General features: G+C 31.7%; 2 protein-coding genes across 2 annotated transcripts; both read right to left on the bottom strand.

Moving 5' to 3' along the window:
• Positions 1 to 1,841: 1,841 nt before the first annotated feature.
• Positions 1,842 to 6,803, bottom strand: LOC107867270 (probable xyloglucan glycosyltransferase 12). Its single transcript, XM_016713434.2, has 5 exons — positions 4,467 to 6,803; positions 4,052 to 4,360; positions 3,560 to 3,850; positions 3,349 to 3,462; positions 1,842 to 3,235 (listed from the first exon to the last, which is right to left on the bottom strand). Exons 1-5 carry the CDS (start codon positions 5,241 to 5,243, stop codon positions 2,519 to 2,521), a joined length of 2,208 nt encoding a protein of 735 aa, XP_016568920.1. The 5' UTR covers positions 5,244 to 6,803; the 3' UTR covers positions 1,842 to 2,518.
• Positions 6,804 to 18,824: 12,021 nt separating this feature from the next.
• Positions 18,825 to 26,134, bottom strand: LOC107867271 (amino acid transporter AVT6A). Its single transcript, XM_016713436.2, has 5 exons — positions 25,462 to 26,134; positions 23,889 to 24,041; positions 21,566 to 21,769; positions 19,517 to 19,982; positions 18,825 to 19,370 (listed from the first exon to the last, which is right to left on the bottom strand). Exons 1-5 carry the CDS (start codon positions 25,847 to 25,849, stop codon positions 19,238 to 19,240), a joined length of 1,344 nt encoding a protein of 447 aa, XP_016568922.2. The 5' UTR covers positions 25,850 to 26,134; the 3' UTR covers positions 18,825 to 19,237.
• Positions 26,135 to 26,544: the final 410 nt, after the last annotated feature.

Here is a 26,544-nt window from a genome sequence, read left to right as displayed (position 1 = left end):
ACTTCAATTTAAATTTCATTTAAATTCAAATTCTAATTCAAATATAATATGTATTTATTAAAAGAAGAACAATTTTTTATTTTTTCTTATCAATAATTTTTCAAATATAGTATATACTTATCTTATAATGTATATATTTGAATTAAGAGAAATATTTGAAATCAATAAAATTAATCCACATGTTATTTTCTTTAAAAAAAAAAATTCACTTTTTTTTTTTCTATCACTATAACTATGTTCTACCCACTACTACAATTTATTTATTTATTTATTTATTTATTTATTTTTTTATTTATTATTATTATTATTATTATTATTATTATTATTATTATTATTATTCTGTACTACTACTACTACCACGTCTGCTTTAGAAAATAATTAAAAGTACTACCACGTGCTAATTACTATTATTAATATTTTTATCTTTTTCTTCAATATTTATAAATATTTTTAAAAATTAAATGCATATTTTAAATTATTATTATTATCAATAATTTTTATATTTTTCTAATATGTAAATAAAATTATTTAAATATATTTTATAACATTTAAATTTTAAAAGAAATAAGTTTGAAATGTATTATGTATTATTGTTTATACTGGTTATATAGATATTAAAGAGATATTAAGAAATAGAACTCTACTTCAATTTAAATTTCATTTAAATTCAAATTCAAATTCAAATATAATATGTATTTGTTAAAAGAAGATCAATTTATTATTATTCCTTATCCATAATTTTTCAAATAAAATACATACTTATCTTATAATATATATATTTGAATTAAGAGAAACATTTGAAATCAATAAAATTAATTCACATATTATTTTATTTTAAAAAAAAGTCAAAATAACTAAAAGTACTACTACCTAAGTGTGTACTACTATTATTAATATTAGTTATATTAATATTTTTGTCTTTTTTCAATATTTATAAATATTTTTTAAAATTTAATGCATATTTATCATTATTATTATTATCATTAATAATTTAATAATATTAGTTATATTAATATTTTTGTCTTTTTTCAATATTTATAAATATTTTTTTAAAATTTAATGCATATTTATCATTATTATTATTATCATTAATAATTTTTATCTTTCTCTAATATGTAAATAAATTATATTTAAATATATTTTATGACATTTAAAGTTTATAAGAGATAAGTTTGAAATAGTATATATCTATTAGAACTCTTTAATTATTAGTTTCTATTTTTAAGATAATAAAAATCTTTTTTTCAAAAGGATAATTTATTCAAACTGAAATACTTAATTTTTCAATTCAAAATTTTTATTACAATACTTTTACCTTTATCTTAAAATATTAGCTTGTTGACATCTTGTCTTGCTTTATCTTTTGCTTTTTTTATATATATATAGATTATAGCATGCCATTTGACAATGTATTATTCATTTCTACTACAAATAAAGCACATGTCATTTGATAATGTATATGCCATGTATATTATATTATATAATTCTGTCCGTAGAAACTTAAAAGTCTGTTTGGTATTTGATGTTGAGAAAGCCAAAAGAGGAAAAAAAGAACACCTTTTTTGATAAAATAGGGTGGTGTTTAACTAACTTGTAAAATTGCTTTTAAAATGAACTGTTTTCTAACCGCAAGGCCGAGGAGGAACTTAATTCCAAACAAATAATGCGTACAACTAAAAAAGTTGAATAGAATATGAATTTTGGAGGAACAATATCACAAAGAGGCAGCTCAAAGAGACTATAAACTGGTCGTTTGGCCTTGGTTTGAAGGCCTTAAGACTACACGAATAAAAAAGCCATCCTAGTGCACCAAACTCCGGCTATACACGAGACTCAGAGAATGGCTAGACCAGAACTTAATATATATAATCTTATCCTGCATTTCTGATTTCTTCAGAAGGCTATTTCGACAACTTTATCAGTTACACCACCAAGGCTCGCCTTCAAAAACCAAAAAAACTATACAAATAGTCGAGCAAAAACCCATCAGTAGCAACACCTATTGCATCTTCTGATATGAAAAATTCTCCAAACAAGGAAGATTTATGTGTAAAAAAGCTGCATGCTGCTATACTATTTCAACTTCCCACTAAAATTCCGTGTTTTAATGTTTTCAAAGACAAATTCTTCTTACAAAAGAATATAGCCCAAAAAAAAAAAAAAAGAATCCAGAAGACAAAGAAATTACATGACAAATAGTGCTTAAAATGACCACTATTTCACCATATGCTTTCAATGGTTTTCTCTACTCAAAGATGATGTTGTTGCTGCATTTGTGTGCTCAAACTATCTGCTCCAGTGTAACTTTCTTCATCTTGTCAAAGTGCAAACAGCTTTAAGGGTTTCAGAGTCCGCGGAGAGGCTGGAAGTGCGCGCACTCAACCCTCCGCGATTTACCCCCATTGCTCTCTTCTCATTTACATGAATGTACCAAAGGTCCAAAGGTCAGGTTCAGCATCTAGTTTCCAACTTGACTTTTTCGGTTGAACTAATATTATCCCTAGGCTAATGAAATATTTTAATCGACCTGCTCACCGATCAAGTCTAGGCCAACGAGTAGGAATGATATACCTTGAAACAGCAAGAAGTAAAAGTGGATTCCTTGAGCTGACAGTAGGCTTCTAACTGAAGCTGTCAACAGCAAGAAAGCTAAGGCCAATTCTTTTGTGTATATTCTGTTGTGCTTCTTCTTTCTTGATGCCTTTTTCTCCTTCTCCTTGATTTCCTCCCTTAGTTCGGCCAAATCAGGCACTGAAACACCTCGGTGGTGCTTTGGTTTTCCTTCAGCCAACAAGGCAATATCACCGGAACGTCCTGATTTCTTGGTGACTGCCCAATCATCCGAAACACCTCGATGGAGTTTCGGTTTTTCATCAGCCAATGAGGCAAGATCGCCCTCGGAAGACCGTCCTGATTTCTTGGTGACTACCCATTCGTATGCACTTCCGAGTTGGAAGAGGCCTGAGACCATGGCATTAAACTTGGTCACGGACATGGTGTTCTCGAACAGAAGGTATGGCACGATGAATGGGAAAGACTTAGGTGCCGGAAGTATATTGAGAAATGACATGGCAGCAGGGATGTAACAGACAACCCATGATGGGAGCGTCGCCTCGGGAATGAACATTGTCATTGGGAGGATTATGCAAAACAGCGTAAACGAATAAAATGGTAATATCAACTTCCTCAAAAGGAAGAAGAGAAATATCAAATTGCCCTTCTTCCAAATGCTTATCTGCATCAACCGAATTGCAAGCATTATTGCTAGGCACAACATTCAAATATGGTAACTTAACAGATACAATTGGATATTACTTAAATGGAAGCATTCCAATTTGATAAGTTTACCTTCGATTTAATGATGTCAGGTAAACAAATACGGAACAACTGCATTGGCCCCGAATGCCATCTATGTTGTTGCTTCCTATACGCTTCATATGACTCCGGTAACTCACACTGACACTGTAGTATAAACAAAGTGTCTTGTTTAGGCTCAAAACAAAACAACTACTTCCAATAAAGCAATACTCGAAAACGAAGCTTCTTGCAGTAAATTTACCTCTACATCATTGAGAAATATGAATTTCCACCCATGAAGATGAGCTCTAACTGCAATATCCATATCTTCAACAGTAGTCCTTTCCAACCATCCACCAGATTCTTCCAATGCCTTTATCCTCCACACACCAGCAGTCCCATTGAAGCCAAAGAAGTTCAGAAAAATACCATTCACCTGCTGCTCCACTTCAAAATGAAAAGCCAAATTAATGTGCTGCAATCTTGTAAGTAGATTTTCATCCTTGTTCACAAATGACCATCTTGCTTGTACCAATCCTATGTCCTCATTATCCTACAATTCAAAAATAAAACAAACCACCCACATCAGCACATTCTACACTAAATGATATCATATAACAAAGGGCACCCCGGTGCACTAAGCCTCCGCTATGCAGGGAAGGGCCGGACCACAAGGGTCTATTTTTATACGATTGCATACAACAAACCATACACAATTAACTGAGATTATCACAAGGTAAATTTTGAAAGATACCTTGAAATAAGGAACAGTTCTTTTAAGAAAATCAGGCATGGGCTGAAAGTCAGCATCAAAAATGGCAACAAACTCATAATCTTTGACATAGCTACAATTCATGGCTGACTTAAGATTTCCAGCTTTATAACCTTCTCTGATCACTCTATGCCTATATATGATATTGGCACCTTCCCTCTGCCACTTGCGAACCTCCTCATTGATCAATGTCTGAGTAGTTGGATCATCAGAATCATCAAGAACTTGAATCAACAATCTTGATTTAGGCCACTCCAAACAACACACAGCACCAATAGATTGCTGATAAACCTGATAATATGACAATAATGTAACCCACCGACAACATAATAATAACTTCTTGATTAGACAATTAAACAAAATCTTGGAAAGACAAAAAGAATTTACTAAAGCTTACCTCTTTTTCATTACACATAGGGATCTGAACTAGTACCATAGGGTAGTAACCACTACCATCACCAGACTCCAGATCCACTCCACCCTGCTTAACAATTGGCTTAATCTTTCTCATTTTGACCCAAAAACACCCTAAACATAGTACTAATCTATCCACACTTTGGATAAGGAAGAGGATAATGCAAGCATTGGCTAAAAATTGAAGAGGAGGAGCAAGATACTCCACCCTAATCAACACCCATTTCGAATAAAACGAATCGAAAACACTTCTCACAGCAAATGGATTTGCAAATGTGTGAAAATCCAATGAATACAAATACTGCAGATGAAGATCTGAAGCACTGAAATGCCAGCCTTTAAAATATGCAGCTATTTCAAACCCTAACAAGATAACCGACAACCAAAGGAAGAACTTTATACAAGTATAGAACCGGTTGTTGATACGAGGATTTTCAGTAGAATCAGTTCTGCCTGAAGCAACACGACGACGTACTACGTATGCAAGACTTAACAATGCTGATCCAATGGAAGTTAAACAGCCAGCTGCTTTATGAGCTTTAAGCAGAAGCACCCAAGTGAGCTGTTTAGCATTCTTGTTTCGGACTTTTTCACGTTTATAAGGAGACATTGAAGAAACATCATCGTTTGGTAACAAGAAATCATCTTCAGATGGTCCTTCAAGTTCAACCATAGACCAGTTGTTTGGATTCTCCATTTTCACTACTACTGGTGTACCCCTATGAGTCTCTTTACCCCACCAGGTAAAAGATGGTGCCATTGTTGTGTTATTCAAACACACCAGATGGGAAAATTACCTTTAACAGCTCAAACGATTGGAACTTTTGTCAGTTCTTGAACAGACCCAAATGGGAAAATCACACCAAAAGTTACCAAGATTCAAACTTTTTGAGTTTTTGAACACACCCAAATGGTAAAATCACACTAAAAGTTGTCTAAGATTGAAACTTTTTGAGTTCTTGAAACAGAACCAGATGAGAAAAACAGACAAAAAGTTTCCAAGATTCAAACTTTAGCTCTATTTCAGCTCAAATAAACACAATGTGAGCAATTCAACAAGGATAAAACTAAAGGGTATTTGAGTTTTAAGAAATTCTTGAACTCAAAACACTATAACGGACTCATTGTAGAGTCCACAAAGAGAAGAGATAAGAACAGGCACAGACAGAGAGAGAGAGAGGGGGGGGTTAATAAAGGGAATATGAAAAAATTGGAAAACAGTACTATAATTGAATGTAGAGAGAGAAAGAAGAAAGGGGGAAAGCTATAATATAATGGTATGATTTGGTTGAAGAAAGTAGTACATTACAGCTTGCAAGGGCTTAACAATTTGTACTAAAAAGGAAAAAAAAAAAAAAAAGAGATGTATAAAGAGGAAGAGAAAAAAAAGAATGGCAGTGTTTGTTGTGGTAACAGCTCAACACGTCTTTGATTTATGGAAATTTGACAGCACGTTGTTCTTTGTTTTTTCAATACCACCACTCTTGTTTTATCAACAACAACTTCCAACACTGTTAAATTTCAAAGTAAGATTTGAAAAAGACGACGTGTATAAGACCTGAAATAAAATATGAAAAAGATGAAGTGTACGCAGATGTTATATTACTCTCGTTTTTTCAAAAAATAAAATTACCAGAGTGGTTTTATTGCTTTTCTTTTTTCTTTTTCACATGATCAAGAACATCAAAGGAAAAAAAAAAGACCCAAAAAAATCAAATCAGACATGAAACTTTGTGGGCTATGGTGTTTTTTGTTTCAAGAGTTTTACTTCTCCACCCACTACTCCTTAATGGTATATAATAATGAATCAAGAACAGAAGAATGAAATAACAGATATTATATTCAGAATAATAATAATAATAATGGCATAATATGTGAATATATTTGTAGATAAACTAAGATTCAAATGGTAAAAAATATTGTAACAGGAAAAGTAAAAGATGTTATGAAGTTATCAAATCCTCCTTCTTCCTATAATGGAATTTTTCACCATGTGAATTCCACAAGGTAAGAAATCAAGATTAAAGATTTGTCTATTTGGTCATGGGACAATAAGAATATTTGCTAATGATGATTATAAAATAGTACTTAATTATATAATATGAATACACAAGGAGAGAAGAATTGTAGGAGGAGGATGTGATGATACAGAGGGGATTAGCCACTCATCAAATCTTTAATTTGTAAATGGCATAGTGATTACTGATTAGGGAGATTTTTAAATCATAAGATCTGGGAAAATAATAATTTGCATTTAAGGGTTTTTTTGTTTTTAGCTGTAATAAATCCATTTTTCTTTTGTAAGAAAGAAAAGAAAAATGGAATTTTTGTTTTGGTATTTGTTTTCTTGTTTTTGGTCATTTTCGACATTCCATTGACCCAGAAAATAGCGGGTCAGGCCCGTCATCATAGGATTAATGTCTAAATCACTCCTTTGAAATGGTAGTCCTTCCTATTTTCCTTCTTATAATAATTATTATTGTGTATGTACGGATCAATTTGCGTCAATACAGATATTGGATAATTTTTTCTATCAAGATTTGGATAAGTAAGAAAATACCAACTCGTATTTTTTTTTTTTGATTTTATTATTAAAAATTAACTTTTAGATCTCGTGATTCTGAATTCACGTTAATATCCATTCAATTACATAACCTACACTAATTAACAATTTTAAAAGAAATTACAATTATAAATTGACTCAACACTAATCTTGATATGATAACTTGAATAGTTTTTTGTTATTATTAAAAATTAAATTTAATATCTCGTAATTTCCTATTCACTTTAATGACCACTTGATTACATTAATCTCAATTACACTTTTAAGTGCATGAAATATATTATACACCAACAATGATAAAGGAAATTATGCTACTATTTTAAACCAACCTACAATAATCGGTTACCTCTCAATAGGATAACTTAAAAAATCAAAACCCGCTATAATTCCAAATTAATGAACTATTTTTATTTTGAAAAAATTGAAATAGGAGGACTTGATAGTAATTACACACCACCATTTGTCTACTTTTCATTTGTCTTAAAACCAATTTTTGTCTTTGTGGTGATAATAATAATTAGCGTCATTCACGCTAAGGCCAAAAAGACAATGCCCAAACCAAAACTTGACACTTCAACAATACGAATTTTCGTACGTACAAAAGATTTTATTTAGTGGTGGACCTCTTTATTTTTTTTTAAAAGTATCATTAAAATTAAATCAAATTGTCTTTTTACAATACTTCCGAAAATAACGAAAGTTGCCTTGAACAAGTGGAGCTGTAACAAAAAAAAAAAGCTGCATCAAAATCTTTCCTTTTCCAAAGGTAAATAAAATTTCAAAAATATAGTGCAAGTGGAACTTATTGTAACCTTTTATTAGAAGCATAGTATACTCATAAAATCATGAAGTGATTTACGTGTAGTAATATAGTACGTACTACTTAATATGGTAATATGAGTGATATCACTTCTTTTAACCCAAATGAAATTACAAAACTAACTATAATTGGATCCAAAAATTAAAAAAAAAAAAAAAAGTAAAAGATCATGGATATTATTGAGAGTCTAACATGTTATTAAAGCCAAAGTTTTTAATAAGAAAAAAATGGTGCATTTTAGCTACACTTTAATTAATATGATATGAATTGTGCTTTTCAAAACAACGTGATTTCAATGGGTGTTGGCTCATCTATTTATCTCTTTAAAATGTATAGGCATATCAAGTATTTCAGCTTTGAATAGAATCTTTAAAATTTTAATATTGAACTTATATTTATATATATCACTTATTGTAATTTTAATAAATTTTTACGCACAAATTCATACATCACTTTGAAGTATTGATTGAGTTTAAACGAACCAACTCGACAACAATATGTCGCCTCTTTTAAATATTGACACCCTATATAAAAAGTTTCTGCACTTATCATTAGATATATGAGTTTTCGCGAATTCAATAACTTTTGTCTAAACGTTAAAATATTAACTTAAGAACGCTATAAACATCCTATATTTTAAATTTTGAATTCCGTTTTATGTATTTTGTTATAAATAAAATATTTTTTTATTAATGCCTTGAATAATATGCGCGTGAGAAGCATCCTTTGGATGATGTAAGAGCATTATATTACAAAAGAAAAAAAAAAAAGGAACAACGCAAAAAAAACAAATTTGAATGTTTAAATTATGAACTAAACACCGACACTTTTGAGTCAAATACAAATGTCAAGTAATCAGCATGGTAAGACAAAACAACAAGACAGGTAAATTCGTTGATTGAGTAAAAAGAGGCCTAACAGGATGTTAATTAAAAATTACTAATTCCAATTATATTTCCTGCTATTAACTTATTAAATTAATATTAATAAATGCAAAAATGTATAGTAATTTACTCATTTATTACCTACTTATAATTTACTCGTAGTAATGTATAAATTCAATTTTTTAAGACAACGTTTTTGAAGGTTAGGTCATGAGCGGTCTCAATAAATAAATGATGTGTAAATACTAATGATTATTTGGTCGTTGGGTTCAAGTTATGTAGGTGTTAGGTTTGCATAACAATACAATAGGGTTTACTTGTTTCATCATCTATTTCGAATAAAATAAGATATAAATTGACTTATAGTGTTTTTGTTACGTGAGATTGTAAAATAATAACCAAGCAACTTATATGCTGTGTTGAATTTATTCACTTCCTAACCAACAATCAGACGACGAACACGTGATGTTTATAAAAATTTGTTTAGAGAAAAAGAAACAAATTGCAAGTACATTAGTGCATATATCAAATTCAACAAGAGCTTCCTCAATGGAGCTAATTAATAACTCCCAAAATTGTAGAAAGTAATAGCTTTTGCCTACAGAGATTAATATTAACTCAAATGAGGTTATCATATTGATAAGAGTAGGGAACCTACATTATGATGTCATTATTGATGATTGCGGGTTAAGACTAAAAAGATTGAGAGGTCCACTGATACAACACAGCTATAGAGAGCAGAACAGTGTAGCATACGAACGCACTTGCAAAGGAAGGAGCTAAATCGGCAGCTTTGATGGAAAAAGATTAATGTAGTTTCTCTAAATTGAAGCAGATTGAGCAGGTATATTAGGAACTAATTTTAAAAGAACAATCATGACATGTAATGATACTCAAATAATGGAGGCAAACCCTTTATCTTTTGCTATTAATTCAGACTAAGCAGAGCTGAAGATTGTATGTATACGATTAAGTTTTAGGGGCGGATCTATTAAGGTTCGTGCGGTCCGTAAATTTCGACGGAAACTCTCTATATATAGTTGTATATATATACAAATATAGTTAAAAATTAAGTCTGTCACCCACAATTACAAGAAACTGTCTAGTGTGAGTGGCAAAGAGCTGGTTTTGTACCTGTTGGCTTTGTTAATAATTGCAACGCATACTTGATACCAAGCAAAGCCAAATTCCTATTTCCAAATAAAAAAAAAATACCAAGCAAAGCCAAATTCCTATTTCCAAATTACAAAAAAAAAACTATTTCCAAATTCCAAATCAAAACATCGACTGAGACTCTTGTTCTTGAGGTTTCCTGCTGCTACTACAGTGCTGCTGCTGCTTGGTCTCTCTATTTGTTTGTTCTCCGTAAGTTACATTGAAAAATTATTTTGTTTCTCTTTCTTGAGCCTAGAAACCCAAATTTAGAATTATCTATGTATCTTGATAACTTGATTTAGGAGAAAGTGTTCTAATTTTGTGATTGAGAATTTGAGATGGAGAATTTTTTCAATAAGGTTAATTATTCACAATCAAGTTCTTGTAATGTCAATGTCAATCGTTCTTGTCTTATAACTGATCTCGATTTAGGTTCACTTAAAGCCGACCCGGAAGAAAGAAGACCTATTTCTGATTATGATTCTCGAATACGAGATGAAGTGAGTAAATATTATATTGAAACAGGGTCTTGTCAACTTGTCTTGAAACATTAGTTGAGGCAAATATGATTTGGCAAATGCATTAGTTGAGGCAAATCTTGTAGAGACTTATTCACTTGTTTATTTACTTGTGAAGTTGACTTTGATTTTACCCGTCCCTACGACAACTGTTGAGAGAACATTCTCTTCCATGAAACACATAAAAAATGAAGTGCGAAATAGTATTGGTGATCAATATTTAAATGATTGTTTAGTATGTTACATAGAGCGTGATGTATTTAAAAATGTAAGTAATGATGTCATCGTTGATCGTTTTCAGAATATGAAAACTCGTTGTGGGCAATTGTAATGAATTATGGATTTTATGATATTAGTAATATTATTAAAAGTTTAAGTTTAGTCATTTTATTATTATTCTTTTATTATTGATTGATTTGTTAATAATCCTATAGATCGAAAAGATGAATAATCCAATTGAATTACTTGGCACCTGGTGAGTTCGAATCCTGGATCCGCCTCTGTTAATTTTACAATAATATTCAATTAACCCAAAAAAGAATAACATGGACGTTAATTCGTAAAAAGTTACTTTTTAATAAGTATTTTGGATGTGAATGAAACGGATTTCTACGCATATGAGTGATTTAGTTGGACTATATTTTTGTACATCTCAAAATCCAGTGACATATATTTCTCATGCACCTGTGGGTGTGTTTGGAAATCACAATATAATTATTAAGTTGTGTAATTCAAAGCAAAACAAAAACAAAAATGAAATAGTAAAATTTACATACAATTTATCCTTCTCATCATATTGAAAGATCATAAAGTGATGGAAAAAGAAAGTTAAGATAAATAATATAAATACAAAGAGTAACATATATATTTGTTTAAAGAAAAATAAAAGAGAATTAGAAACTTATCTCGACTTATAATTACATAGTAAAATTATCACTAATTACAATTTGGCTCTAATCTTTTTGGGACCTTATTCTTGTCAATCTTGTCAAATTAGACCTTCCAAAGATTTTTCTCATTTGGACCACCACCCACAATTCAAGGAGTATTACGACAATAATTCAATTTCAATTTAAAATAAATGCAATATCTATTCCAAATGTTTTTTATTTAAACAAAACAAAATTATTTTTATATTATTTGTATAGGAAAATGCCAAATGGGGTTGTCTCTCAAACAAAAAAGAATGGCACAGTTTCAAAATTCAAAAATTCTGCCATGTGCCACATGATACGTAGTTCCTTAAAATGGAATTTTCTGATTAATGTACTCTCTCCATTCCCCTTTTACGTACACTATTTAAAAAAAATAAAATTCACATAATATAATTATTTTTTCCTCCATGTCTTATTATTAACATTAATTATTTATTTATTAAATTATTTTTAAGACCTAATTAAAACATTAATTAATAAAAGTATGCGATAAAATAGTCATGTCAATTATTATTTTTTTAATGTGTGTCCAGAGTTCGATAAATAAAAACGGAGGGAATATAAAACCGGCAATCAACCACCTCCGGTTAAATTTCTAACGCTGTTTGTTTATAGCTTGTAACTCCGCCGGCTCCGTTGGATTATCAAATTTTATAGGACTAGTAAAATTATTTATTATGTGATATTATTTTTTAATTAGTCCGTTCAAACACTAGTTTAATTTTTTTTTTTTTTTCGATTTAACTATAATGGTATATTTTTCATAGTTACAGAAATACTATAACAAAATTATACCACAAATTTTAAAAATAACAATTAAAGTTCATGTTAAGTCAAAGTAATTTGGTAAAGATCTTTTTCCCCTTTGCTCTTTCATGTCATCATAATTTTTTTGGGTGCATAACCAATGAATGATAATTGCGCTATGAAGACTTACTTTTGTGATGACTTAAATTTTACTATATAATATAAATTGAAATAAAAGAGTATATAATCAATTTAATCTTGCAATGCAAAAAGAAAATTTACCATCAAAGAATGTGATGCAGTAGATGATATTGTTTCTCCTTTAATCAGAAGTCTCGAGTTTGAGTCATGAGTGTGGAAAAACCCTTGTTAGAAAGTGCTACCTTCCAATGGGCTATACCCGGTGCAAATCTGGATTAATCGGGCTCCAATATAAATACTGAAAACCAGATGAAACCAAAACCAATGCATAGAAAATTATACAAGAAAAAGTGAAAGGAAAAAGATTAACAGAGGAACAAATGAAATGCTTAATTAGGGATCCAAAGCGTGTAGGGTCAACTAATGGGGAAAAAAAAAATAGTCTTAAACCAAATCTGTTAGGGTTGATTGAAAAACATAGAGTATTAATCCAACATATTAATCCCCAAGATTATATCATCATTACCATTGTCTATGTACAACTGGATACCTCAATTATACATCTAGGAGCCTTAATTTATGATTTCATAAATTAACAATAGATAACTTTATTATTATTATTATTTTGGTAGAAAGATAACTTTATTTTGTTTATCAAGTAAACAATGATTAGTGACATCTAAATTTGTCTTTTTTAATTTGCTCGTTTGGGTTCCGTTGCCAGTGACCACATTACACTTTTGGGGTCCTTCTGATTGGAGATCGCTAGTTAGAATTATACACGTATTAGTAAAAAAGAGTTTAGTTATGAAAAAGTTTATGCATTATTTTATGCATGGTTAGTTATGTTGGTTTTAGTTATTTAACATGATATTATTTATGCAAGATCCAAGATCTATTTGTATAACTCACTTCCAAATTAACTACCAAACAGCCCCTTAGGGCATAAAGTCGCATATTTTGCCTTTCAATCTTATATTTTTATCCTTTAGTAATCAAACTTAATTATGCCTAATGGGAATATGTTCTTTAAAACTAAGATTACGCTTAGACATAATATACAAAATACTATGATATAAAAATATAATTTTAATTATTTATTACGAGAAACAAAAATTAAATACCAACACAAATTGGAGCAAAAGTACAAATGATCTACTACTATAATTTATGAATTGATTGGAAAATTTTATTGGCACAAAAAGTGTGTGATCATGATTCATGTCTACTTATGAATGACATATGAAAAGTTATTAACACTTAAATTAACAAAATATTTCGAAAATTTTAAAAATAAATTTGCAATGATTGTCAAAATCAACAACATGTGTAAGTAAATTTTAGGCTGGATAAGTTTAATGTAGAGATGATTACGACCTATTGAAATGGAAATATTAAAGTTTGATTAATATTATTTTTGTCGGTGTGACCAACTTTTTTTGATTATTTAATGTTATATAACTAATATGCAAAAACACAATATCTTGACGTTTGTATGGTTGTTGGTTCTCTTTTATTATTGGGGTTGTCGGTTGCTTTTTTTTTTTCTTTTTTTTTTTTTGTGGGGTGGGGGGCGGCGGGGGGGGGGGGGGGGGGGTTTCATATTTAAATCGTGCCAAGTCCTTTTGTTTCACTTTTGGTTTTCCTTTTTTTTTTTTTTTTTTTTTAATATAAGATTTTAATAATGGTAACCTCATTTAACTTGTAGGGTATCATATACCTTGCAAAAAATAACCATAAAAATCACTAGTTTGATATTAACAACTACAATATATTTATTGTGGTTCCACACATGATCTGATCGGTAGATAAGTTGTTTTTGATAGATTCTTAGCTTAAAAAGAAAACGCTAATTTAATAACCTGTCCTATGATATATGATACTATCATATAGTGAAGTGCGATAAATCGATACATAAAATTCTAAAAACCGCTTCAATCATAATAAATTGAATTTCATGTGGATCCAAGAATTAAAAAGCAAATTTGCTTTTCCTATCTTTTTTAAAAATTTATTTTTAAATATTTCTCTAAGATTCTTGATTCTATTGGACCATCTGAATATTTTTTTATTTTCAATTAGTTGAATAATAAATAAAAAACGAGAGAACATTATCATTTTGACTTGTGTTAGGGTAAAGATTCAAAGGGTTTTATGCCAATTTAGTGGACGTCACGTAAGAAAGTATTGTTATTCGAATATTGCAATTAAATTTATCAGATGCAATGGACTGACTTACAACAAACAGAACAGTATTAGTTTGTTTAATTTATTTTAATATCTGTTTTTATTTAATTTAAACAAAAATATTAGTACACCTTAAGTAAAATCGACACAAGTGCTGCCACGTTAGTTAATTTAATAAAAGGTCAAATAGAAATTGTATAAACATTGTGGACTCAATTAATGCTTTGCTTCAAATGTTGAGTACGTGTTTAAAATGAGAGTGATATTTTTCTTAATTAGTGAAGATATTTCCTAGAACTTGAATTTGAAAGTGTTCTCTCAAAAAATATCCCTCCATTAAAAAAAATATTGATCTACTTATTGTTATAATTTATTTAAAAAAGAACGACCTAATGATTTAATTTAACATTTTTTTGGGTAATATTATAATTTTATTTTTTTACAAGATAGGTTTAAGATTGCACTATTAAAAGAATATTTTGATACATTTATCATAATTTTAATTTAGTATCATAAGATTTTTTTTTTTTTTTTAATTTTATGCCTAATTAAATTAGATCATTCTTTTTTAAAGAATGGGAATATTTTACGGCATGAAAAATGTCCTAGGTTGTTTGTAGGTGCAAGTCAATTTTGTTTTTAACAAATACTATATTTTATTTCTTGCAGGCTACAGCTTGTCGTTTGTTTCAATCAACATTAATTAAATATTAATTGACTAAACTTTAATACTCAGAATTAGCAATCAAAGCACAATTCGATGACACTGTACAAATAACATGAATTAGCAAGAGAACATCTATCTTTATAAAATAAAATTTGTTATTAGTATTTAGTTGTATTTTATAACGAATTTATCGATTGATTATAAGAGAATTTTGTTAGGTACGGGAATTTAGTGATATATTAATTGCAAACAATCCTTAGGACCCTACCCTACAATTCTTACTACTAATAAGCATAAGCTATATATTTTGTTATTAACCAAACACAAAAATAATCTGAAAAATTGTGTTCCAAGAACATCCCAAATAAATACACAACTAGAAGTGATTGTAAATCAGAATTATCTAGTTTGATTGTATTTAACCTTTATCATGTCAGGTAATTTTTAATTATCAACCATCCGACGTTTACTCACTCATATAATCTCAATGGATTCACCAAAGAATAAAACGTTCCCTATCAAAATGTTTTTCATTTTTAAGCTCGGACGATTGAGTTAAATAAGGTTTTTTAGTGGATTTTTTTTTTCTTAGCAAGAAATATGAAGAAATTATCCTATTAGTAATTTTTTCTTTGACTAATTATGTTATAATTATAAATAATACTAATAAGAATGTGATAAAATAATTAAACACGTGGCAAGAAATCCAAATAAAGGCCAAAATAGGATTAAGTAGTGCAAAGACAAAATTAACTGTAGCACTTTAGCTGTCCATCGGAGATATCAATGTTCACTTTTTCTTTATTGTATTCAAAATTTCAAATTAAATCACTCATTAATCCAAATCCCAGTTAGGCAAATTTTAGTTAGTTCTCTGGATACTACTAATTTTGGAGTATTATTACATTATTAAGCTATAGAGCTAAGTAGCTAAATTAAAGTTATGACCATCATGAGATGTTGGGAAAAGACACATCTTAATCTAATTTGATGGACAACTTATTACTGTCTTCTTGTTTGGCGTGATCTACAGCTGGGCTTTCAATAGCATGACACTAATGGATCGTTTGGTACGCTAGATAAGGTGAGATATTCCAGAATCAAGTTTGAATTTTCGGCATCAGATTTATATAAACAATCAAACATGATATAAATCTAACATCCTATTTAATCTCGGGATAACTCATCCTACCCCATTCAACTTAATATTAACCCTTATTTTATTGCACCTCGCATATGAAATAAATTAGTCAAAAAAAATTATATTTAATTCTGGGATTATATTCATGGGGACACGTTTGGACTTTGGATGGGCTTATATATATAATGAATTTCTTGCTACAAATTTAGATTTTTGAATCAAAATTACTCAATTCAACTGAATCCGTAACCAACACATCGACTCCAGTACCCCAGGATGGAATACAAAAAATTTTACTTTGTTGAGAATCTAGTGGTGCTGTTTGAAATAGTTATTGTTATTAAAAAAAAAAAAAATTGCAATGCAATGAAAATTTGCACGTAGGTTTTTTGGTCGTTGACATAAAAGGAAAAAGAAATTATTGTAATAATGAAATAGACATGTAAGATTTTCCATTAAATTTTAGGCAATATATTTAGTAGCATAAAATTCATATATGGATTTGAGGTTAACGGCAGAAATTAGATAGTTGAGATGTCAATTCAAAAAAATATATAACCTAAACACTGATCTTAGCTAAAATACAGCAACAAAATCGTACCAGCATCCATATGATATTGTCTAAAAAATGATGTAACAAGTTACAACCATAACAACATACTCTGTAGTAGTAAATGTTAGGTAGATGTATGTAGATTTTATCGCTATCGTATGTGAGATAAAAAGGTCATCTTTAATATATATATTCTCAGTTTAAGAGATAAAAAACTCGTTCACTATATTCTCCAACATAAATACCGAATAATTTTACCAACTTGAATTTAAATAAATACAAAGATTTATCTCATATATTTTTGTTGTTATTATAATTTGAATTCTGATGTCTCATAATTTTCACCTGCCTCGTTAATGATTAGCAGCTATCTTTAATGGAAGTGATACTATGCTTTTTATCTCTCGATTCCTCGCATGCTGGAATAGGATGACAAGGCTAGAAAAGTGTTATTCCAAATAGACACATAGTAGAATAATAATGTCAGTGTCACTAAGTAATAATAAGGTTTTGGGTAAATTCCAAATGATGGATTGGATAACTATGGGGAAAAGAAATTCAAAAAATACTACTAAGTGGTAGAAAAATATTTGTCATATTTGTGACAAGTTTGTCAATGTTCATATGTTAATGCAGACGTTTGGCACTCATGTCAATGCCTTCTTATTACTAGTTTTCCCCTTCTTTGTTCTATTTTCATTTTTGGAATTCTCTTGCAGTTCTACTCATTTTTTCTAGGCTGGGGGTTGGGGTGGGGTGGGGTGGGGGGTTTCATGTCTTAGATTAGAAGATACCAAAAATGTTGGCAATTCCTGACAAAATAGTTAATAATGCCAGTAATTTTGCCTCTCAATACTACTGGCAATGAGTATTGTGATGGGCTGCACTTGCATTTTGCTTTTAGTTTAGTGCGTTGAGACACTACGTTTGGAAGACACATGGCTTTACTATTTAGCACCCTCACATGGCTTATCTAAGGTCATATTACGGTAAATTAAATTTATATCATATTTTGTCAAATCATTTTCTCATTACTTCTATAGATTACTTTTACCTCTCCTAAAATCATTCATGTCAACCTCTTATACCTCCACACGAAAAATCCAGACATTTTTCTTGTCTTCACATGTTTGAACAACTTTCAACATCTTATCTTGTAACTCTCACCTTGTCCCGATATCTCATTTCTTATCCTATCTCTACTAATATGCCCACATATCTTTCGCAACATCCTTATTTCTACAACTTTTATCTTTTGAACGTGAGAGTTCTTGACTACCCATCACTTTCTCCCATACAACATAGTTGATTTAATTTGCTTTTAAGTTTAGATGACATCTTTTTATCTCAGAAGACTCCAAATATGAGCTACCACTTCATCCACTCTGCACCAAGTGGTGACATTCTCGTCAATCTTGAATAATAGACCTAAAATACTTGAAACTCTTTTTTGGATAGCTTGTGCGTCAATCCTCACTTCCACATCAGCCTCTCTTGGGACTTTATCGTGCGTCTTTCCTATGTCGACAAAAACCATGTGTGTATTCATCAATCTCTACGAGACGAATGACTTCTGTAATTGCGCGCTCCAACGTGAGTCTAGATAGTACATTCAGATTAGTTATGTGACTACTAGTTTTGTTTTGTAAAAATCTACCTTCAGGCTCATTTAGTTTAAAACAAGGTATTTCGGATTACCATGTTAAAATTATTCCAGGATAGATTATCTCACATTCTGTACGGAATACATAATCCTACGAATTTGATATACTTTGTATCTTGATTTTAGCTAATATTCACAAGCAAATGCTGTATAATCTGATCCTGGAATAATCCCTTAGATTATTATGCTCTCCACAAGCACTTTTTTAGTAGTACATTTTACTATTTAGCACGAAAGGGTTAAACTCGTAACCTTGGAATAAATGCAACAGTAAAGTCTACTCACTAGGCAAAGCAATCACCCTTTTCTGTGTTTTCCCTGCCTTAGTATCTCCAGAAAAATAAAAGATGTAAATAAGACTAAACTATAATAAACAACTTTAGCTTCTGAGATCATCTCTTTAAATGAAAAATTAAAACTATGTGAGAGTTGAAAGTTATATCAAGAAAAGTTGACAAGAATTTAAGAGTACAACTATGTGAAAGTTGAAGGTTGTATCAGGAAAAGATGACAAGAATTTGATACAAACGCTCTCAATTTTCATAATGTTACTCCCCCCAAAAAGATTGCCTCTTACGTTTTGCAGACGACAAATTTTTATGCTGTACAGAACATAGACCGATCCCTGCATCACGTTCTCATGTATCTTCCAGTTGATATTCACATTCTGCTTGAATAAACTGGGCGTCAATCAGGAACCAAAGAATCATATAACTTACTAGAAGTCCAACTGACGTGAATCTTAAATAGCCAAAGAATCCACAGATTTTTCGCGCTCTTCTAAGCTTCAATCCCAATATTGAAAATGCTGTAAATGTCACTGCAGATTGCTACAGTACTTGAGGAAACAGCTAACAGTATCATGACCAATGACACTAACCTGTCCCTCTTGGTTGCAATTCCATGTGTATCCCTGTGATCAATGAAAGCGGTGGAAATTTAACTTTGAATATGTAAGGAGATTACACAGAATTGGTTAAGTACTTGGACAATTAACAAGTTTTGATATCCATTGTTAGACCAGCCTGAAAAGGGAAAATGGTAGACATGGGTACTCACCTAAGGACAATAGCAGCAGGGAAAATGAAACCAACAGAGACGGTAGCTGTGGCGCCAGTAAACTGGAAGGCATCCCAGATGCTAGGTACACAATTTGCTCCCAAAAATACGAAGCACATGAGAGCTGCTGTAACTGAAAAGAATCTGCGATTATCATACGCAATAGGAATTGCATATGGGAAAAAGAGGCCATCCATATTGAGACGAAGGGAAAAGAAGACGATTGGGAAAACGAGCATCACGTGGATCACATAGCTCACTCGCACCACATCATTAAGTAATGAGCTGTAAGGAATCCCAAGTTCACCATCAAAGTTGGCGAGTACATCATCCAACGTGTGATCGCCAAAGAGAAGGAATCCGAAAAAGCTGGTGGCTACATATACAGTTGAACATAATACAATTGAAGTACGGACTATTGACTTCATCTGGCTGACATCTCTTAGTTCATTCTCTATTGGATGTACTGCAACATTAAGTGAAACAAGTATTAGACTTTGGTACTTTTTACTAGTAGTTTCTGGCCACTCATTGAGCGTTTATTAAGACTGACAATTAGGAGTAGGCCGAAACATCTCACAATATGTGGAGGTGACAAATTGGTAAGATATTGCTCACCACCCCAACACATCGTGCTGAGTATCAATTTTTTGGGATCAGTAGGTTGTGCTGAACATGCGAAGAAAGACAATAAAATTGCCCAGGAGTCAGGATTTGATCTTTCAGGACCATGGAAAGTGACTATTACATGGACCTGGGCAGCAGAATGTGCCCATCATGAGGATGGTGTTTTAGCAAGTTTTCAGCGTATTTAAAAGATTTGGACAAAATACCCATTTCCAAATCATGCCCAACTGACGTATGTCAAAGATGATGAAGATTCCATGTCATACTGCTGTCGGATGTAGTATGAGACAGAAGAAAGTGTAAGTTACTTTTACCATGTCAAAAGAAAGTGAAAATTATCCTAAGGTTGATGAACAGTGTTCATTACCTTCTTGAGGAAGAATAGGAATCCAAGAAATCCTTTTTCTTTCAAGATTCAATCCCCCTCTTTCAATAGTTTCTGTGAGTTGGCAGCAAAGGGGTAATATGCAGGGAACTTAGAATCATCAAATTCAATTTTGGGACCTTTCATTGATTTTATACTACAACTAATGATACATTCATATCCATTTGTAAGTTGCTACAGAAGGCAGAAACTATTAGAATTATGAGAACTTTTTAACTAAGCCAAGGAGTTTGTACTAAAGAAATAAACAGAAGGAAAGAAGGAAGACATGTAGAAGGAGATCATGAAGATATCCTCTCAGGGAAAATAAAAGATTACAATAGTACAGGAAATTATCAAAGAGATAAAAAAACATTACACATGGGACAAAAAAATTTGATGACCAACATTGCATGGCATATAAACCAAGAAAGAATAGGTAGAAAACAAATATTTGACAACAATTGCTCAAATTCAAAAGGCCTAATATTCCCTGAATTAACCAGGTTTAAATGTTCAAGGAACCTTGAGTAGCAATTTCACTTTGATTTTTCCATTGACATTGAGGAGCTACAAAGCTTCTTCTCTTTTATTTTGTTTGTCTCTGTTTGTGTGGTTGAAGACAAGAAGGTAAAACTGAAAACACAGATCGCATTTCACATCACTAAGCTCTTTTGAAAAAAGAAACAAGAAAATTTTGTTGACAAGGGACATACATAGAGGAACACCTACATGTCCTCAACAAACCCCAATTGACATCCATGACTTGAAGATCTCAAAAGAACAGCTCACTAAAATGTGGATTAGATGCTTAGGAAAAATGTATAACAACGAAAACCTAGACACTACTCAGATATCTCTTGAACAAAAGGAAACTTGTTGACTAAAGCATGTGATACAAAATCCTTTGAGGAAACATCCTCAGCTTGATTTGGGTGTTCAGATAACATCAATAAGGAAATTTGAATTATATACCTGTTCACTCACAGAGGGATTTATTACAAACTATATTCTTTGACAAAATACTGTAAAAGTGATGAAACACAGCTAAAACTTACTATTGTGATGGCAAATATAAGCAGTAACAAGTACAGGAACAGTTGTGAAAAGCTTCCAGAAGGACGCCTGATCAACAAGTTTAGGCAGCAAGCGGGGCATCCCAATGCTTCCATTAATGAACTTAACAATGACTATTCCAGCAGTTATCACCACAAATACAACAGCTAAAGCGACTGACAGAGCTGATGTGTATCTCAATGAATCTGCCCAACACAATAAGAGAATTAATGCATGTTAGTGATTGAGTGCAGATACTGCATTCAAAGGCAAGTATACCATCTAAAAAGTAGAAAAACAAGTATAATGAAGGTGCAAAATCGTATTGCTGATTGATTTAGAGACTTCCCAAAAGCAATTGGACAGTACATGCAATACAGTCCCAATTTCATCCCACGGACAAGGAGAACACCTCCATCAGTAAAGGCAATGCTACACTATAAGAGCTAAGACTGCACTATTATGCAATAATAAGTTAATAATCTAATGAACCTGGAAATAGTAGTAGGGACTGTTCATTGAAAATTTCCCAAAATAATTGTATTTTATGCAGTAATTACTTGGGTAAAGTGCAGTAAAACACTAGATACCAATTTGGTTTACCACCACATAACATCACCAGCCCTAAATCTCGAATACATAATTTGCATGTTCCACTATGAGGTGACATCTCACCCTAAGTGATTCCTTCATCGTTTTAACCACTATATATTAGTTGGTTCTCATGAAGTCACATTTAACTAATAGACACATGCATTAACTTAAAGCTGAGTTTCACAACCAATCCACTCACAGATTGGAAGTAAATCCTTCAACTCGTATTAGAGTTTATCCGTTAACACATCTTTTCCCTATGAATGAAAAAAGAGGAGCAATGCCTTTATCAAAACGAAAAAGAATCTATTTGTAATTAATTTATCAAAATTCATGATATAGAAACTTAACGAAAAAGAATCTATTTGTAATTAATTTATCAAAATTCATGATATAGAAACTTACTCCCTACTTCCCGTTCCATGGTCCGATTGCATTTTGTTAACTTATAACCACAATTGTGTCAGGAGAAAATAAACACTCCTCTTATTCTGTTTCACGCTATTCATATCCACTTTCCTTTATACTGTCAGAATTTACAACAAAAATTTGGATCTAAATGAAAAGTCAGTCTATCACTGTATCTTCATACAACTTCAAAGTATTGCTACTTCATATTGCTGATCCTTTTACATGACACTTTTCTGATACCATGCTTCTCAACTTGTCAAAGTCTCATTTTAAACTTATCTAACTCTAGTACTGTAAACTGTACTTATTTTCTTAGTTTCAGGAAGTAGTCATAGACTCGTGGAAGAGCAGCTAATGTGAAGCAGCAATTATCTCACTTTCAAGTTTTTATACAGTAAGGAACAACTCACTTATGTAATATGATTATTAAAACCTATGCAAAACTCCAGCTGTTTTGAAATGTCTATCCTATTTTTTATTTTTCGGGTTGTTTCTTTATTCTTCTTCCTTTTTGGTAAGGTGAGATAAGGGTTGTTTCTAATTGTTGTCTACTAACCTTAAGCCAAAGGCATTTATAAATTTTAAATACCATGAATTCAAGAGCCTCAATTTTACATGTCACACATTCATCCCGTTCTACTCTCTTACCATTCAAAAAAAAAATCACCCAAAAAATACTAAACAAAAAAATTCATTTAATAGTCCAGTCAAATTGTAGAACTCTTGGACGGAGGGTGTGGTATCATGAAAATGTGTAGGACATGTAAAATATAACACCTATTACTCTATATACCAATTTCTTTTTGATTGCTAAAGGTATTTCATTGATTTCAGCATCAAGTGTGTGCTATAAATATTTACAAGAGGTAGCACCATTACGAGCAATACATAATATATACCAATCCAAATACACAAATCGGTTTTACTCGACAGATCTATATCTGGAATGTAAACATACATGGAAACTTTGGGATACGGAACAAGTTTGTTTGGGAAAGGAAGTGGGGAGGAAAGGGAAGAGTAATAGAATAAAGAGTAAACTTATAGTGCCACATTGATTAGCAGTGGGATTAGCTATGTTATATAAGTATTTTAGAGAACTACAGAAATTGACAGATTAACTTGGTTTGAGCTATAAAACGTAACATTTCGATGCATTTGAGAAATTTTCCATATTTTTGACTACAAATACAGTTCATTTCCATATATGCACCCTTTTTCCCAAGTACTCATGTCACAATTCGTAGTGAGGATATAAAACAAGAATAACATGTTGAAGCATTGAGAGGAAGGGAGAGATGGGTTAGTAGGGATGCTCACCAACGCGTTTGAATGAAATAAGAGGAGCAAAAACAAATAGCGTTGTAAGAAGCAGAAAATTGGAGCGTGAATTCCACCAATGTTGGCCAAACCATTCCTCCGTCACACCAGAATAATGCACCCCATCTGACGATGTCCCAGATAAAACATCTCCTGCAATCAAACAGACCACTTTCATAGCCTACACAAATAAGTCTGGAGCTACTAGATTTAGCAACTAACAAATTGCAATAACACTGCAGGCCTTCCAACTATACCTCTTCCCCGCCCATTTTCTTCAGTTGAGAAATTAAAAAGAAAACAAAACTTATCCCAAAGAATGAGATACTTGCCATACAAGCATCAAAGCAGCTAAATTTACTCCGGATTTGGACATCAATTTTTGCATTTTGTTAAAAATAATTCGCAATTCCTAAAGAGGTCCATAGGTAGGAGCCCCTAGTCAGGAGGATTTGGGTGTGGCGGGTGCCTCTGGTCTGTGAGTGTATGTTACTACTAGGTGGGTGTCGTTTTCCGGATGCCCTATTTCTTATGGAGCTTATTTATCTTATTTTGTATTGCTCTGATTTCTATTTTATTTTAGTATGTCTTATTCCTTTTTATGTTATGCCATCCATCATGCTGCATGTGTCATTAAACTCTTGTTTACTTTTTTCTATCTTGAGCCAGGGGTCTATTGGAAACAACCTCTCTACTTCTTTGGAGGTAGCGGAATGGACTGCGTACATTTTACCCTCCCCAGACCCCACTTTGTGGGAATACACTGGGTTTGTTGTTGTTGTTGCTGCAATTCCTAAAGAGTTCATCAGAAGTGCTGCAAGTAACTATCTTTCGTAGTTAAAAGTATTTCAAAATGTCTGAGAGCACGTAAAAACAATTTTAGTCCTCAAATTGTAATAATGTTACATAAAATGGGACAACAAATAAAAAGACAATCAGGTTATAGGTGATTGCAACAACAACAATTAGCCTTTAGCTTCGTATCAAAACCACACCATTCTCTCTCCAAACTCTTTAATTTCAATTTTACATATGGCATGGCTCCACAAGAATAAACTTCGGTACTTCCTATGATCTTTAATTACAATCACAAGATTCAAAAGTACCTTTTACTAACTTAAACTCCGATTCAAGTCAAAATCACACAAGCAAACTGAAATGGAGTAACAAAGAAGTTGTCGAAAAACCCAATACAGTCAACTAATTTTTTCCAAGTAAAAGGATCCAAAGTCGTGAACTTTGTTAATTCAGAGTGCGTGGTTTAAGAAAGAATCAGTATTTCAAGAAGATCAACAAATTTCAAAATTTAACGGAAAATAATAAGCTGAAAAATATTAATCCCTCCACTCCCTTTTCCCTTTCACATTTTGCTTCTCGACAATCAAATTGTATGAACTTTGACTAACATTTCAATATTTATTTTTTCATCTTCAAAAGTTCTCGAGCATCTAATTTTAAATTTAAATTATATTAAATTATTCTAATTCAATTTAGCTCCAAAAATTAGTCAAATTAACTCTCATAAAAAAAATATGACAAGGTAAAAACGAACTGAACATAGGGAGTTGGTTACCAATGATGATCATGTAAACAACAAGCGTCCCGAGATTGTTAATCACGATACAACCTTGCAACAATGTACGTCCAAAGCCACCAAAAGCATCGCCGGCGAGTCCAGAATAGGAAGCGGACTTAGAAGCTCTAGTAAACCTCAACAACATCTCAATCGACTTCTCCGTCAGTAACGCAGCGAGAATAATAACAACAACACCTGGAATTGCACCGAGCTGTTTCAGTGTAGCCGGAAGTGCCATAATTCCGGCGCCGACAATCGTTGTAGAGAGGTTGAAAACCGCGCCGGAGAAGGAAGCGCCGTTATAGTGTCCCGAATCGGCGTCCTTTTGCTGTAGAAGAGGGGCGGTTTTCGGGCTCCGGCGGTGTTTCCGGTCGGAGGAAGGCATTTTGGTAATTTTGGGGAAACTGAAAGGGAGGGGGGTTTTTAGGAATTTTGTTGAATCAAAAGGCGTTACATGTAATTTACGCGGGAAGTAATTTGGACAGCGCTTTATTTAAGGAGTCAACCAATGATAAACCGCCACGTACTATAGTGGGTCCCACGGACAATTTCGTGAGCCTTGTTGGTGCCAACAATTAGAGAAGGATTTTTGTCCCAAATACAGGTTGAAAGTTTGGACATGTAAAAATTAATAACTGATAAATCAAATCATTATGTGCAAGATTCGAACCGAACCACTTCATAAGTATTTGTTTGAACATGATATTGTGCTCTAAAGGAATTCTGTGATCTATCAGTCACACCTACACAACTTCAAGCAGATGTTATTAGAATTACAAAACATATTAATTAAAACTTAAAAGTTTGCTTAAAGGAATGAAGAAAGTGCAGAGTGAGAATACTGTAAGGGTGACAATGACCAAACTTGGCCCATGAGAGAAGTCTTTTGTTATTGAATATGGAATGTAACCATGAGAGAATGAGTCCAAACTAAAAGACATCAAAATAGGAAACGGCAGGACTAGAAAATTGAAGTTATGTGGATATTTGAATTAAATATTAAAATTATTTGAGTTGTCTAAATTAAAAGGGGGTCTAGAACCTAAATAAAATAAAAAGATGGCAATAAAATAAGAGAAT

This window comes from Capsicum annuum, chromosome 4 (genome assembly GCF_002878395.1).
Source record: "Capsicum annuum cultivar UCD-10X-F1 chromosome 4, UCD10Xv1.1, whole genome shotgun sequence".
Taxonomy (NCBI): Eukaryota; Viridiplantae; Streptophyta; class Magnoliopsida; order Solanales; family Solanaceae; genus Capsicum; species Capsicum annuum.
Note: the sequence above shows the minus strand (reverse complement) of the source record. Positions and strands in the feature narration are given on the sequence as shown.

What these genes read in the sequence shown, in the direction of transcription:
- LOC107867270 (XM_016713434.2), bottom strand. Translation starts at nt 5,243, where the DNA reads ATGGCACCATCTTTTACCTGGTGGGGTAAAGAGACTCATAGGGGTACA. An exon ending in TATTTCTCAATGATGTAGAG is followed by an intron (nt 3,463 to 3,559) that starts GTAAATTTACTG and finishes TTTATACTACAG; the next exon opens with TGTCAGTGTGAGTTACCGGA. An exon ending in CTGACATCATTAAATCGAAG is followed by an intron (nt 3,236 to 3,348) that starts GTAAACTTATCA and finishes CGGTTGATGCAG; the next exon opens with ATAAGCATTTGGAAGAAGGG.
- LOC107867271 (XM_016713436.2), bottom strand. Translation starts at nt 25,849, where the DNA reads ATGCCTTCCTCCGACCGGAAACACCGCCGGAGCCCGAAAACCGCCCCT. An exon ending in TGTTTACATGATCATCATTG is followed by an intron (nt 24,042 to 25,461) that starts GTAACCAACTCC and finishes GTTTGATTGCAG; the next exon opens with GAGATGTTTTATCTGGGACA. An exon ending in CCTGCTGCTATTGTCCTTAG is followed by an intron (nt 19,371 to 19,516) that starts GTGAGTACCCAT and finishes CATTGATCACAG; the next exon opens with GGATACACATGGAATTGCAA.